The sequence below is a fragment of the Quercus lobata genome, chromosome 4 (genome assembly GCF_001633185.2).
Source record: "Quercus lobata isolate SW786 chromosome 4, ValleyOak3.0 Primary Assembly, whole genome shotgun sequence".
Classification (NCBI taxonomy): domain Eukaryota; kingdom Viridiplantae; phylum Streptophyta; class Magnoliopsida; order Fagales; family Fagaceae; genus Quercus; species Quercus lobata.
In genome coordinates, this window is record NC_044907.1 from 43660099 (window position 1) to 43674882 (window position 14784).

At 36.8% G+C, this 14784-nt stretch overlaps 2 protein-coding genes across 2 annotated transcripts; one reads left to right on the forward strand and one right to left on the reverse strand.

Moving 5' to 3' along the window:
• The first annotated feature begins 1106 nt into the window (after positions 1 to 1106).
• On the forward strand, positions 1107 to 2414 carry LOC115985260. The gene has a single exon (XM_031108224.1). It carries the CDS (start codon positions 1107 to 1109, stop codon positions 2412 to 2414), a length of 1308 nt encoding a protein of 435 aa, XP_030964084.1.
• Positions 2415 to 9277: 6863 nt separating this feature from the next.
• LOC115985261 (60S acidic ribosomal protein P0-like) lies at positions 9278 to 10935 on the reverse strand. Its single transcript, XM_031108225.1, has 6 exons — positions 10885 to 10935; positions 10769 to 10788; positions 10607 to 10661; positions 10438 to 10470; positions 9727 to 9825; positions 9278 to 9649 (listed from the first exon to the last, which is right to left on the reverse strand). The coding sequence occupies exons 1-6, from the start codon at positions 10933 to 10935 to the stop codon at positions 9278 to 9280; spliced, it is 630 nt and encodes a 209-aa protein (XP_030964085.1).
• Between the last annotated feature and the right edge of the window lie 3849 nt (positions 10936 to 14784).

Below are 14784 nucleotides of genomic sequence, written 5' to 3' on the forward strand. Positions count from 1 at the left end.
AGTGCTAAATATTGTGATCAACTGTTAGGAATATTTAGTAATTTTAGGTCTTTATGATGGATATGAAATGTATTATGAGTTTGATACCTAAGATATTTGTAGTCTTGTTACCATAAATTATTTCAAGATATATTTATTTAAGATTTGTAACAAAGATTTCAATGGATAAGACGTATATAATATTTTTGTTCATGAGAACTTATTTGAATGGGTTTTGAAACTCATGCCCCTAGAATGATTTGGAATTTTAAAAGAATATGAAATTGGTAATGACTATTTTTGTATATGACCTAAGGTGAGTGTATGCAAATTTGGTTGAGATTAGTATTGTTGGCATTTCATACGCAAAGTTTTGTGATTGATGTTGATTGAGCGGTATAAATTTGTCACTAATACTATTGCACTTGATGATCTATAGGTTGACAATGATCCATATAAATATATACTACGGTGAACCCCTTAGCAATGCCTACCCTTATGACGGATTGATGTTTCAAGGTTCGGGTATCCAGTGCTACTATATGATGATACACCGTAAGCTAAAGACCCTGAATGATTTGAAAGTAAAAATTATGGACGAGTTGCAAGTGAACCCTGCTTTGCATGACATACATATTACTTTCCGTTCTCCACATGAAGTTCTTAATCAATGCATTAATTACAGATATATGGCGATAACAGAGGACAAACATGTGTAATTTATGTTTAGTAAGATGGAAAAATGGGAAAAGGTAGCAGATTTTGAGTTGTACGTCAGTTTGCAGCCGCGTATGGAAGTCGGTGTAGAGAAAATTGTACAAACAACTACATCTCTACAGTTTGTAGTCCTAGATGATCGATGCACCACATTGGGAGGCTATACACCCTTTTTTCAAGAGACACCAACAACAATTGAGAGCGAACCTGGAAATAGATATGAAGATCAATTTTGTACACATCGAGGCGAATGCTTTACAATTCCAGTAGTTGAAGATGAAGATTAAGACGAAGACTGTATTGGGGAAGAGATTGACGATAGAGATGAGTACGAAGAGAGGAATGAGAGAGACGACTTTGACAGGGGTGTTGATGACCATGAAATTACTCTCATTCCTCATGTTAATGATATGACTGAATGTGATGAAGATGATGCGGACGCTACTGTTAGAGTTCAGCATGTTACAAATGCGACCCTCGTTTATGAACCTCCTGCCTCATCATTTTATGAAAATACTTGGGAAAATATGGTTGATCCTAAAGTTGCTCAGCAAGCATTTGGTTCTTCTTGGAATGCGGACATGAATTTTACGAAAGGGTTGATTTTTGCGAATAAAGAGGCGGTGAAACGTGCACTAACAATTTATGCCGCAAAGCATAATAGAAACATTGTGACTAGTAGGTTGACCAGAAGTAGATTGTTTATGAAATGCGTCGATAAGTCATGCATGTGGTACGTTGGGGCAGTCGAGAAGCCTAAACATGGATTATGGATGGTCACATCTTATAGGGGTCCTCACAGTTGTATACCCCTTGCCACGGCCCTTGATGGTAGAATGATGGATTGTAATTTTCTTGCAGCAGAATTTGTTCCATTGTTGCAAGAAAAACACACGGCAACAATTTATCACCTCATAGATTTCATTAAAGGGAAGTATTATGGGCATAAACTTTCTTACTATAAGATATGGGATACGAAACAACGAGCTATTGCAAAGGTATTTGGGGATTGGGAAGAGTCTTACCAAAAGTTGAGAAAGTTATTGTTGGCATACTTGGATCAAGAAACTGGCACCCGGTACTGGTGGCACACCATACCCAGGGACGAGTTCGGTGATACAATATTGCGCTATGTATTTTCGGCTTTCGCTCCATGCATTGAAGGATTCAGATATTGTAAGCCAGTGATCAGTATTGATAGGACTCATTTGTATGGTAAATATCGAGGGGTGTCGTTAATTGCAATGGCCACCGATGCCAACAACAAGGTTTTGTCTCTCGCCTTTGCCGTTGTGGACAAAGAGTCAAGGCCTAGTTGGAGGTGGTTTTTAGAACGCCTTAGGATCTCACTGGAAGATGTGATAGTAGATAAGGACATTTTCATAATTTCTTACCGACATAAGGGTATTCAAAACGCAATTGCAAACTGGCCTATAGATGATGATGGACGACTACGAGTAGTTCATAGATATTTCCTTCGACATGTTGCTAGCAACTTTAACACGCATTTTCAAGATGCCACTTTAAAGTCATTGGCCTTGAAAGCGGGGTATACTACTCAGGAAGCTAAGTTTGAGTTGTACATGCAACCTATCAAGGAAGCCGAGATTGAGGCCCTTAGGAAGAAATGGAGAACTGAACGGCAGGAAAGTGAACCCGACTCATCCATCATGCCATACACATATCTAATGAAAGAGGATCTAGACATGTGGACCTAGCTACATGATGATGGATACCGTTATGGGGCTATGACAACCAATGTCTCGGAGTGCTTCAATGGAGTACTGAAAGGTGCCCGTGGCCTACCCATTGCTGCAATGGTTGAATTCACTCATTGCAAACTTGTTGCGTATTTCCATGATCGACACAAAGAAATTACTCATGATCTCTCATAGGGCAAGGTATGGAGTGAATATGCCTTAAAAATCTATGGACAAAACCTACAAAAATCTCTTGGCCACCATATAAATGCGTTTAATTATATGAATGGTATATATCAAGTAATTACTGCATACAACATCCATAGCTCTGCAGGGGGACACCATAGCCATGAAGTAAACCTAATGGACAGAACATGTCATTGTGGAAAGTGGCAAAATCGAAAGATCCCTTGTTCACATGCAATTAAAGCTCTTCAGCACTTGGGGCAAGATGCAACTACATATATTGACCCATGTTATAGTTTGAACAACGCCATTCTCACCTACTCACATGCATTTGTGGTGCCAAAGTCAAACTCATTTTGGAGGGATGTGGACGGTCCAAAGTGGGTGCTTGACCCAAACCTGTTGCGGGGCAAAGGTCGACCTTTGGCGTCTAGGATATGGAATGAGATGGATGGGGTCCGGTGAGAACCAAGAAGCCGAAGGCCAGATTCTGACTTGAGGGAGATTCAACAAAAGCAAAGCTGTGGACTGTGTCATCAACATAGGCATAACCGTAAAAGATGTCCACTTTCCCATGGGGCTTCGACAAGCAGTAATGATCCAAACTAGGTAAGTGATGCTTTTATATAAAATGCCATGATTGTATCAATTAGCCAAGTTGCGTAGATTAGTACATATGTTTTGGCTTTTGGTATCTAACGACAATATTTGAATTTTTGTCAGGCATGCAGATACTTGATTTTGGAATGGTAGTGTAGATGTAAATTGGGGTTCTCTTTATTGTGTATTTGAACTTACTACTGGGTTGTATCAACATTGACCTTTATTTTGTTTATCACTGAATGAACTTGTAATCGAAGTATTCTATATCCAATTTACCTGTTTCTAGATTGTGATATTATGAATGTTCAATTAGTTGTTAATTATTTCCATTCTAGCTAGAGACTACATAGATGGCAATCCCAAAGAAACGGACATGTACTTTAACACAAGTAGGTTAACCTTGAAGGTGTCAGAGGGTTCAAAAGAAGTGTTGGTGAAGAACCTTTACTTACTACATTGATGTGCCCCTTTCCTACTATACTGGACTTCTTGGTAAGTAATTTGCTCATCAATTGGGAAAAAAGTTTATAAGATGGATTTGATTTTCAAGAAAATTAAAGAAACAAACTAAAAAGGATTTTACTTCATAATCTTTTATATGATTGGAATCTACAATTCATGGAACTCTGGATTAAAGATGAATTTGATACTTTGAATGCTGTTTTTGAGCATCTCTGGGTGCAACATGGGCAGCCAAAGCCCATACTCCGTGTCTATATATATATGTACAAACATGTTCATTTTCTCTTTTTCTACAATAGTACCGCAAATGGTACAAAATTGAACTAAATTTCTTAAATTTGAATATTAATTCTTGATATAGAAGTTGCATAGAAGTTGTGCCTAATATTTTGTCTTCACTATGATATAAATGATGCTTCTAGCTTTATCTCCTACCAAGCAATATTGCTTCCAATAGAGGATCTTGGGCAGTACTCTATAGTTGGGATTATATGCATGCTCTATTAGCATGAAAGCATGTGTTTCAACCAGCCTATTCAGAAGCAGAAGACATTGGCATGTGCCTTGAGAGGTTTGATTGCTATTGGCTGTTACTTCTTATTTGCTTTCTCATTTGAATTGCATGTCTCTGGAGTTTAAAGCCCTTGCAGCAGAATTTTTCCTCGGAGTTTGGTGTGTTATCTAGATGAGTGTAACTTGTTTGCTATAGTTTTGGTACTCTATCAGCAATCTACAGAGATTCTTGGAAAATATTCTACCTGTTGCATTTTTAGTTGGCTTCGAAGCTCACTGTGGCTTCAATTTAAACCTCATTATATTGCTGCTGGAGCTGCCTACCTTGTTGCTAAATTTCTAAATTTGGACCTTTCTTCTCATCAAAATATATGGCAGGAGTTCCAAACAACACCAGCAATTGTTCAAGATGTATTACAGTAGTTGATGGAGCTCTTCTGACTTCTGAGAAGGGCTAGCAGAACATGACTATAGTCCATAGCAAGCTGCATGATGATGGTACTCTCTAGGGTTTGTGGGTAAATATGCTTGTGGGTTGGGAAATGTGAGTTATGAAATAATGATAACAACAATCATAACTATAGAAGATTGATGGAATGTCAAAGAGAGATGATCCATATGCTAGCAGGATAGGTTGTGGTACTAGACCCAATTAGATGGGTTCAACAAGTGGGTGGTCCTTTTCTTTCCCAGCATCCTTGAAAAATATTTTCTTTCTTCCCCTAATGTTTCATTGTAAATTTTAAGGTTGTTTATTTCCTCTTGTCATAGTTAATTATACAAGACCAAAAAGAGAAATGGCAAGAGAGTTCCACGTAAATGCAATAGCCTTATTATTTTGGTAAAAGAAAAAAAAAATATTCATTCTTTATTTTATTTTTTTAGGGGAGAATATTACTTGTAAGGGTTCTTTTGCTCCCAAAAAAAAAAAAAAAAAGCCTTTATTGAACCCAATGTTCACAATTTTTAACTATGATTTTTCCTGAATGCTATAGACACACACACACATCCGATGTTCTTTTCTAAGTGGATATTTCTTTTTGTAAATCTGAGTTAGCTCAATGGTTCTTCCCTTCCCCTTCAAGCAGTAATATATATTGTCAATGAATTATCAGCCCTTTAATCATTCATGCTTTGAGCATTGATGCTACAACTAAGAGATGGAAAGACAAAGACTGTATTTTGTGTTCTAATAGGGAACAAGTTTCCCACTCCAGGTATTCACATTTCTCATGGGTAAGCATACTTAATACCTTTTCTATGTTACATATGCTTAAAGATTAATGTCACTTTGTCATATGCTTAACTGCTGTATTAATGTTAGTTTGTAACATTTGCAAACTTGATTGTAATTTGGGATAGTTATTTGAAATCTTAGTGAAAGACGGGATTTGTTATCTCGTCTTTTGTTCTAAGTCATCTGTGACAATAAATCAACTATTCAGCTTTCTTGGTTAGATTATATTTGCATCTCGTTTAATGTTTATGATTGAGATTTTTGCTTAGTAATGTCTTCTTTTATTATGCAGTTTCATATTCAATATACTACTTTTTACATGTGTTTTAGACATCTCTCATATAATACAGTCATTTTTCTAAAACTAGCACTCTTTAATAACAATGAGAATGTATTTTGTAATACACTATAGTGTGTACTAGTGTTAAAACAAGTTTGATCTGTTTTCCAGATGTTAAGTTCTTCAGAGTTAGATGTGGATGTTGCCAGCATGAGGTCCAATAGATGGCATCAGTGTAAAAGTTAAATATCTACAAATTTATCTTTTGTTCTTTTGCCTAGTAACGATTTATGTAATGACTAAAGAATGAGTGGATAAATTAGCTCTTTTAAATAGCTCTTCATATGAGCAAATTCCTTGAGGCCTAAGTGGTGCCTCAAGTTGACACTCTGCTTTTAAAAGAATCTGCAAGGTACCTGTTCAACAAAATGTCCCAAAGAAATTTGGTGGCTTGGAATTCTAGCAATGGTACTTATAATCCGCTATGCAAGGCCCCAAGTAATTGCTTAATTTTCCTAATTTCTATTGAAACAAATAGAAGTGAACTAAATATTAGCTGCTAAGCTTTGGTTATCTTGTATTCTTTTTTTTTCTTTTGTTAATATGAACATCGTGCATGCGGGGGGTGTGGGGTGGGGGGGGGGGGGGGGGGGGGGGGTGGGGGAGGAGACATGAAGAAGTACTTCGCAGTATTCCTATAGATTCATGAGCGTAAGTAAATGAAATCACAAAGCCTAATGCTGAAGATATCTATATATAACTGTTTCAATCCACATTGATTTATGGGGTAAAATAATCAAATTAGAGTTACAAATACCAATCCTAGAATGAATTGCAATACTTTGACAGGATAAACTAGCAACACTGCTGTGTTCCCAAAAGTTAAACTCTTAGCACAACCATAGAAAGTTGCCTTAGTGGCATCTATCTTAAGAGAGGTGTGACATCTGCGGCCTCATTTGAGTCCTTCAGTGGCATTTTACCTCCCCTTCATTTTTTTGTACCTCTCTTAATCATGGCATTTACCAAGATGCCTGTTTGTAATTTTTTATCTTCTTTTACAGCTTATGCCAGCCAAATTCCTGTACTGCTTGTGGGCTTCAATATAAAGAACAGTTCAATTCTGTTGGAGAACCCCTAATATAAGCAGATATGCTACTTTAACTGTCAAAACACAAGGTTTGTCTAACACTACAATCAGCAACATCATTCAGCCTGCACAAAATAAAAAGAGCATACATACATATTTATATCAAACAGGACTATCAATATGAGATTGAAAAAGAAATCTGATGCCAAAAAAATTCATATGCAGTGATCAGAGACCTCAAAAAAGAAGAATGCAGTTGTTGTTATAAAAGAAGTAACAAGATGTTTTCAACAAACAAGGGCAGTTTAATTCCAATTCCATGCCACAGATGTTTCATTCTTAATTATTGCAAAAAATGCATTCCCAAAACCTCTCGATAGCTGTTTGAGCTGCAGCTCATAATGGACTATGTAACTTTACAATGAGGAACAATTTACATCAGTTTCCGCAAGCAAAACAGAAGGGACACACATGGACTTACTGTCCTGTCTACCGGTCCCTGCAGCAGTACCAGATGTCACAAACTAATATAATTGTACTGGAAAAATATGTGTTCTAAAGTACAAGCATTAAAGAAAAGAAAAATAAAAAAATTTGTGAAGGTTCTGGAGAAGAGTTCATTCCACATTTGACATGAATGCTAAAGATTTTTAACAATTGCTTCATGTGTAATTCAGCTATCATAACATAAATGTAATCTGCAAGTGGAACAAGTTTTTAAAGTCAGCCTAAAATTATTTCATGATCCTTATCTAACAGTTACAAGCAAAATAAACTGAGGTGGATACTTACAAGAGTGCTAAATTTAAACTAAACCAGGGTAGTTATCCCACATTTTTTGGCATTTCTCAAGTAGAAATTAAATGTAGATTTAGTAAATGCAGAAGCTGCAATCATAAGATGATTACAGTAATGACAGAAAAAAGCACTTGGGATAAGGAAATTATGATTAAAATAATAAATAAATAAATAACCACCTTACCGCAGACAACTAAATTCTGAGAGGTGTTAGAGTAGGATCTGAATCCTAGAGCCCAGGCTTCTTTCAGGTGTAGAGAGGCTTAAAATGCAAAACACCCGAACATATTATATATGGTCTATGTCACAAACCCATCTGCTTCATCCACAAGGACCACTTAATGGCCTCTAAAAACTTATCATTCTTAGTGCAGAGATCAGATTGGTGTAGGTTATCTTATCAGGTTCTATCCCATTTTCTCTCATTTCCTTGACCAAATGCACAGCATCTTCAACCATTCCTGCAATTCCATATGCCTTGATCAATGTGTTATAGCTGCACAAATTAGGTCCAAGTCCCCGCTCTTTCAATTCTGTGAGCACACCAGCTACTTCATCAATCCATCCCTGTTCTCCATATGTATTGATCATTATGTTATATGTGTAGTGGTCATACATTGTTTTCTGCCATTCTAACTGACCTAACATCATTCCCTCTATCATCAATAAATTTAATTTTTTTTTTTTTTAATTATTGGTAAGTTTCATGTACCTCTATTATGGGAGAAGAAACACACAGAAATAAATAAATATATACCCACTACAAGCCAACACTGGGAACCCACACACTTTTGAAAGCCCGAGCTGCTATAGTAAATAAAATCACCACAAAAACAAACTGGTGCATTTCGGTTTCTATGAGACAGCCATAAAGAACAGTATTACATACCTACAGTGCTGATATTTCCGTCTGAGGCTCTCAAGTTCTGAAACAAGAGCAGGAATCTGCTGAATATCTGAGTGAGCCCTCTGCTGTAACTCTAACTTAACAGGCTCTGCTGATTGCAGTTCAGCTTCCATCTTGGCAATCTTGTCCATATATTCAGCAGTTGTTCATATTTAGTGCAACTGTTGTTAATATTTTAAATTATACTTTTATCGACAGAAGAAGGGCCACTATGAAGGTATAATGAATAACAAGGTCATTTCTCTTATCAAAGAGGCAGAGGCACATTACAAGGAGCTTCAGAAAGACCGTCTCGTATGTTTGATGGTGGAAGAAGGCATCAAACGTACCAAACAGTATTTCTCAAGCTCCTGGTAATATACCTCTGCCTCTTTGACAAGATAAAGGACCTTGTCATTCATTATAACTTCATAGTGGCCCTTCTTCTGTTGAAAAAGTATACCTTTAGGAACTCCTTAACTTTCTCCGCCTGAGGGAAGGAATACTCAAGGTCCGTTTGGATACAGCTGAAAACTGAAAACTGAAACTGAAAACTGAAAAACACTGTAGCGAAATAATTTTTAAATGTGTGAATAGTATTGTAGGACCCATTTTTAATGAAAAAGTTGCTGAAAAGTGAAATTTGTGGGTCCGTGAACAGTACACGATGTGCTGTGATTGGTCCAAAAAAATTTGAAAAGTCAAAGTTTGCGGCTACTGTTCATTGAACAGTGCATGAACAGTAGCCGCAACACTCAAAACGCTCAAAAACGCGTGAAAAAAAAAAAAAAAAAAAAAACCAAGCAAAACGCAAACGCAGAGGTTTTCATCCCAATCCAAACGCACTCTCAGTAGCAACAGCAAATGCAAGAACGTTCTTGTAGGCATTGGCAAACATGTGTGGTGCAGCAGCTAGGGTTGGGTATGAGATAGCAAGCGATAGTGATTTCACCATAGAGACACCAACAAAGAACTTCCCAATCAGGTCCTCATCAGTAAGATCAAGGACTTCAGGGCTGATGACAGACCCATCATCATAAACTTGAAGAACAACGAGGCCATAAGAGAATGGCCTTATGCCAAGCTTTGCAAGGAGGGCAGCCTCGGAGGACCCAACCTTGTCACCCTTCTTAATAAGCTCTACAGGGGTGATGATTTCAACAGTCCCCTTATTAATCTTAGTCGGTATATTAAGTACCTAAAAGATAATGGCATTAAGGACAAATGTTTCACACAAATAGAAAACCAAATGAATTTTAAGACAAGATTTCGAACCTGGAAAAACGAGGTCTGTGATGGATCCAGACCTGTGTTGCCAGGAGGTACAACAACATCAATTGGTGCTACCAACCCAACACAAGCAGGAGCCCCACCCTGTTTAGTTCAAAATTGTTACAACGAAGTTAGTTAAACTTCAAAATAGGATAAAGCATTTAGAACACGATTCTAAGACATCCTTTGCCTCAAAAAGAATGATTCAGGTTTCCAGGATAACAAAAAAAAAAAAACAACAATCACCATGCTCACTTAAGCTCATTCAAGAGTTACTTGATTAATTTATTATTTTCTGTATATAGAAAATAAAGACCACGACTTACAAGTTTTTAGTTCTTCACATATCTATGCTTATGATACATAACTACGTTATAGTTAAAATTACAGTATTTAAGTAGATTAGATAAAAAAAAATATGTTCCATTTATATAATTTTTAACAGGTTATAGCTTAACAACAAAAAGGGCTATCTATATTATCAATAAATTATAAATATTAATTTGATATCTTATCTACAAAATAAGTAATCCACTATCAATTCTATTAACCATTGATATGTTGAACTCGGCTAGTTTAATATTACAAGCATATATAGTTATATATATGTCATTCACAAGGGCCTGCTCAGGAATTAATTTTCTCCTCAAATAAATAAATAAAACTAAGGAACCAAACGTCTAGATTAAAAGAAATGATCATTTAACGCATTACCAGAACTGCTTGAGGCAGTGCTTCACAAGCAATCTGAAATCAGAACAAGAGGAAAGTTAACACTGCCCATGATTAAAATATAAATGAAAAGAAAAGAATATGCAATTTATACTGACTTCTAGGTTATAACAATGTTATGGAACTAGTATAAAAAGTACTAACACAATACCTGAACATCTCCATGCTGTCGAAGTTGATTTCTAACAAAACTAACTGCTTCTGAGCTGAAAAGCAATAGCAAAAATGTTAAGCAACTGCAAACCAGCCAAAAATAATAGCAAAAGTGCTAAGTGATTCTCCTCCGTTAGTTGCAAAAACGCCAATTTCTTACCCTTGGTAGATGATCCAACACTGTTATTTTAGCAAATGAAAAGAAGCAACTTGCAGTTTAAAGACTTCCAATGTCATCATAACATAGAAATTAAGATATACCTCAAAATTAATTACCTTCTGTATACTGCTTACACTTCCTCTCAAACAATTAGAAAGTATACTCATATATCAATCAAGTTGGCAGCAAAACTAAACAATTTGATCAAACTTTAACTATCTTTTTTTTTTTTATAAATATCAAACTTTAACTATCTTAAATGTAGGACCCTTAATAACTCAAGACTAGACATGGTCATCTGAGTCTCCTTCAAACCTTGAAGATTTTCCAATAAGCCATCATGCTTTTAAAACTATTAGATGTATACAGAAAAACAACTAATTTTTCTTTCGATATACAAAAAATAGATGCTCCTCCACTATGACCGTACATTTGATCACTATGACTGACAAGAACAGTGACAAAGGCACACTATACATTCATTGCGACGAAAGAAAAAAGGAAGCACAAGTGTCTTACCATCACATCTCTTCAGTAGGCCAAGAGTGTCTGTCACCTGTGGTTGATTTTAAAGATGTTACTAAAAATGAATATATCTTGAATAAAAATAGCATTACACATCTTAGATTAATGATGACCTGAAAATTCTGGTAGTTAAAAGCATGACCCATTAGTATTCCTCTTGTCGTGAAAGGATAGTTGCATGAAAGTTCAAATATGTGTATAAACACCCTTGAACGTTTAGACCCCCAATTTACAAATTAACCAATTCAAGCAATATGTCAAACAACTAGTGTGCGGAAAATGAATATAAGCTATAATATAGAATTGGATAAACTATCTAAGCCAAATTAAAATCACAACCCACAACAGATAATAAAAGGCAAAGATAAAAGGGAAGGAAGATGCATACACAAAGACAACACGCGATGTGTTATCGAAGAGGAAACCGAAGCCCTCGGCGTAAAACCTCTCCGCCGCCCTCCAAGCGGTAAACAATCCACTAGAAAATGTAGTTGGGATACATGGACAACAATAGACCCTTCAAGCTTAATCTACCCAGTGCACCTAAGCCCTCCAAGCTTCTTGCTCCAACGAGGTTGCGCCGAACCTTTTTCTTTTCTAGCTTCCCGGATTCCGCTACTAGACCGTAGCATCAACCAATTAAGATTGGTTCCTTCCTAACTGCTTCCCAGAAATCCAAACAGCCCTCTCACAGTGATGAATATGGTGAGAACAAGGTTTGGTACAATGTCTCTCAAGGATTTGACAATGGAGAGGAAGAGAGTTGAGGAATTTGAAGAGACTCTAATGTATAGATTGTGGGTGAATCAATCTTGTTTTTCTTTAGGGTTTCTCTCTTAAAATTCTCTCTGGAAGCTCTCTTATATTTGTGGGTAAAAGGGATATTTATACTGGAGTAAGAGAGGAATGTGAAACGTCAGGTTTTACAAAACAGGGGTGGCTCGCGGCTTGACCTCGCGACTTGACTAAGTTGCGAGATAACTGTATGGCCAATTGTCCTGTTTTGTCATGTAGTGCTCCAGCTAGCATGACTGTTCACCTTCCGGCATGCTTGGCACGTGTGCTGCGTCTGGCGGCTTACAGCCGCGAGTCACCCATGAGGCCAAGCCGCGAGTCTCTATTTTCTTGCACACTCTTGAGCAAACTTCACTCTATCTCACTCACTACCCTTACAACAAACCCACCTAAATACAGGGTTACAAAATGCTGAAATACAAGCAAATTTGGCACGGAATAAAGCCAATAAAATGGTTGATTAAATTCAACCTTACAATCTCCCCCTTCGGCTATTCCGTGACAAAACCCTAAAACAGACTCTAAACTTAACATGTGAGTTGGGAACAGTTGAACAAAACTCACTCACACCTAACTCTAGAAGCTGTGAAGCACTTGAATCATAAGAATATGAAACTCCTGAAACACAACAATACACCATGATCATTGTATGTAGAAAAGCATGAAATGCATATGAAACAAGCTAAAGGTGATCAAGCAAAGATGAAGTGAAGAATCAAATCATGGCTTGATCAACCAAGTGAACACCACAAGGTAGTGATCACAGTACTCATTCACACTTGGAATGAACTCATGAACATACAAGTTAACAAGAGCAAAGCAAGATACTTGTATGCTCAACACTCAACCAATGCATAATACACTAAGTATATGCATCTAGGAACAATCCTACAAGGGCACAAGAGTGACAGTACATAAATCAAAATGCAAGACATTTAGATATAAGTACTGATTTCAACATAGCATAAAAGGCTACATTAAGCAAGGTACAAGATAGAGGAGAAGAGAAATGTGGGGAATGAACGGTTGTTGAATTCCCGTAATTAATCTGTGGGCAGGTCTGAATCTCGTGCCAAGTCACGCCCACGACCACAAAGAGGTCCTAGAGCAACTTATGTGTGTCATCATTGCGGACTTCAAGGGCATACTCGACCAAATTGCCAAAAGTTGAGAGCAAAGAATAGTGTAACTCCTCAAAGGTCACGAGGACCTAGAAATGATAGAAGAAATTGGGCAGGTGAACAATCTAGAGATCAAAATGGTGATCCCGGAATGATGAACGTGATGAAGATGATTGGTGCATTCACCAACTGCTTGGAAAGCTTCTCACGAAGGTTTGAAAGCCCTAACTCCCGTACCCAATCCTATAAGGAAATCACCCCAAACGCAAGTGACGTGTGGGTGAAAAAGGGTACTCATACATAAGCATTACAACATGTCCATGCATTAATACTTCCTATACTTTGCGACGATATTTGTTTGTTTGCTTGTTGTTTTTGCTGTTGGTTGTTTGCTTGTCTACTTGTGCATACTTTTGTTTTTGATCAGTCTGTTTCTTCTTGTGTCAAAAATCCAAAAATCACATAAAAATTAGAAAATCAAAAAGTTTGATTGACATTGTTGAGTTTTTGTCTTAAAACTTGTTTTGCCTTGTACCTTTGTGCTAATGGCTTTGTGCATTTTCAAGCATTGCTTGTTTCTTTGCACTCATATCACTGTGGGAGAAATCTTGAAATCTATGTGATTGTTGTAAATAGATCTTCAAACTTGTCATGAATGATTAGTGAATGGTTATGATGATCTTGAGACATGCATAGACTTGTGTCTATATATCTTCCCACTCTTTATTTTTGTTTTTGCTAAAAAGAACTCACCAAATGTAAATCTCCAAATGAAAAGAGATTTTGAGCTGCAAAAGCCTATCGCACATTCTAGTATTCGACTAGGAAAAAGGGTAAGCGACCTTATATTAAAGTGAATGTTTATTCAAAAAGCCAAAGGCTAGTTCTTTAAAGTGAAATATCAAATATCACTCTCACAATGAGAGGTAATTGTCTCAAATGATCAAAAAGATCAAAATGTTATGATTGAAAGTGGAGTCAAATGTAAAGCTCCAAGATATGTTATCAAGTTTTGTGGGAGGTCATATATACATATTTCTATAATTGAGATAGATCACATGATCTAGTGCTAATTGTGTATGCCTTGATTGAATTGATCATTGAAGTTTCACATTAGACTAAGGACTATCTCATTGTTGATATCTACACACAACACACAAGTTTATGTTCAATAAATGCCATAATCATTTGTGTGATTGTACTTGATGAAATGTGTTTTCACATGCTCAATCTATGTTAATTCAAGCACAAAAATATTTTTGAGTGTTTTAGGTGTTTTTTGGAAAGTATTTTGTTTAAAAAATCTGAAAATTTCAAAAATCCATTTTTGCCCTGTTTTGGCGACTCAGTCGCGGGTAAGTCAAGTCGCGAGCCTTAGTCGCGTGCTCGCGGATAATTTTTGGTGACTTGTTCGCGAGTGGAAGGTACAGTTGCGAGGGTTACTCAGAGATTTTCGTGGCTCAGCTCGCGACTCTCTCGCGGGTAGACCTTCCAGTCACGAAAAATACTTAGAAAGTTCTTTCAAACTTTTGTCTTTGAGTGTTTTGGTGGCTTGAACTGGCGACTTGGTGGCGA

Bases quoted from the DNA above. Each gene is read 5' to 3' on its own strand.
- LOC115985260 (XM_031108224.1), top strand. From the start codon at position 1,107: ATGACTGAATGTGATGAAGATGATGCGGACGCTACTGTTAGAGTTCAG.
- LOC115985261 (XM_031108225.1), bottom strand. From the start codon at position 10,935: ATGAGTATACTTTCTAATTGTTTGAGAGGAAGTGTAAGCAGTATACAG. The intron at 10,662-10,768 runs GTAAGAAATTGG...ATTGCTTTTCAG, and splicing joins TGTTGGATCATCTACCAAGG to CTCAGAAGCAGTTAGTTTTG. The intron at 10,471-10,606 runs GTATTGTGTTAG...TTCTGATTTCAG, and splicing joins GACAGCATGGAGATGTTCAG to ATTGCTTGTGAAGCACTGCC.